Raw genomic sequence first — 1,170 nt, 5'->3', positions numbered from 1 at the left:
AAATAATTAATTGTGATATGTAAAGTACAATGATGCATGTTTAATGATACGCTAATTACGCTATACTGCACTACATAATTACTGTTATTATGAGTATCATTCGGTGTAAGATTCTAAAGACATTAGTAACGTAAATAATTGTAATGGTAGTGATAGTAGTAACAGGCCTATTTATGGGAATAAATCAACCACGTCAGATATACAAAGATATGGGAATATGTTCCAGCGCTATGACCAAGGAACGAAAAAATCAAAAGCCTTTATAAATACCTGTTTATTCTTAGAATTCGAAAATAAATACAGTTTTGAAGGTCACGCTGCTATCTAATGCAAATTGTTCGTGTGAATGGAAAGTTCAGGAGGGATCGATTTGGTGTAGCCCTCCATCGTGTAACCGAAAAAGTTGAAATCCTGTTGATATTTCGCGTACAGCAGCCAAAGTTTGTGCTCGCTAATCCTGCTCAGGTACTCGAGCGTCGCGTCCCTGTCGGTGCCGCCCTTGTTCTCCCAGCGGATGGCAAAGCTTTCGGGCAGGTGTTTCCTCTCCTTCAGGAGGTGCATGAAGTACTCGCTCTCCTCCTGAAAGGCCTCGTATTTGATGATGTAGTCGTACTCGAGGTCGCACACGTGGCACTGCAGCCACATGGGCTTCCAGTGCTCGTCGTAGTCCACCACCTCCGTGTTGATGAGGTAGTCGACGAACTCCTCGAACGTCGGCTCCCTCCGGTAGTCCTCGCCGTCACCTGGGTTGTCGTCGTGTCCGCGTGAGGAAGGTCCTTGAACTTCTTCCTCTGTCGAACTCTGCCGATGCTCCTGCTGTAGGTCCTGTAGAAGTACTCGCCGTCGCTGGATGCATAAGAGTCCTCGAGCTTGTTCCTGTAGGCGGAGACGACGCGCTCGAGCGGATGCCGGACGAAGAGGAACTTGAGGGACGGCTGCACGGTCGTGTTCACTTGGTCGGGGTGGACGGGCCTGGCGGGAAGGGGGGCGCTGTTACTCTCGGCGCCGTGACAAGACAGCGGGCGTGCGAGAAAACAAGAACAAAAGCAGAAGCGAGAATGGGAATAGGGAGAGACAGAGGAAGAGCTAAGCAACAGGATAATCCAATTATGAATCGCACTTTTTTCATCACCATACCTACACACAGAAAACCAAAACAACATACTGGGT

General features: G+C 48.1%; 1 protein-coding gene across 1 annotated transcript in view; it reads right to left on the bottom strand.

Annotated features, from left to right (window-relative positions):
- Positions 1–258: 258 nt before the first annotated feature.
- The window catches only part of LOC119591715 (carbohydrate sulfotransferase 11-like), a 2,114-nt gene continuing 1,202 nt past the window's right edge, over positions 259–1,170 (bottom strand). The window contains exons 3-4 of the mRNA XM_037940462.1: positions 801–972; positions 259–759 (exon numbers count right to left, since the gene is read on the bottom strand). Coding sequence (XP_037796390.1) covers positions 325–759; positions 801–972 — 607 coding nt within the window. The 3' untranslated portion in view covers positions 259–324. The remainder of the gene's footprint in view (positions 760–800; positions 973–1,170) is intronic.

Source organism: Penaeus monodon, chromosome 29 (assembly GCF_015228065.2).
Source record: "Penaeus monodon isolate SGIC_2016 chromosome 29, NSTDA_Pmon_1, whole genome shotgun sequence".
NCBI classification, from domain to species: domain Eukaryota; kingdom Metazoa; phylum Arthropoda; class Malacostraca; order Decapoda; family Penaeidae; genus Penaeus; species Penaeus monodon.
Note: the sequence above shows the minus strand (reverse complement) of the source record. Positions and strands in the feature narration are given on the sequence as shown.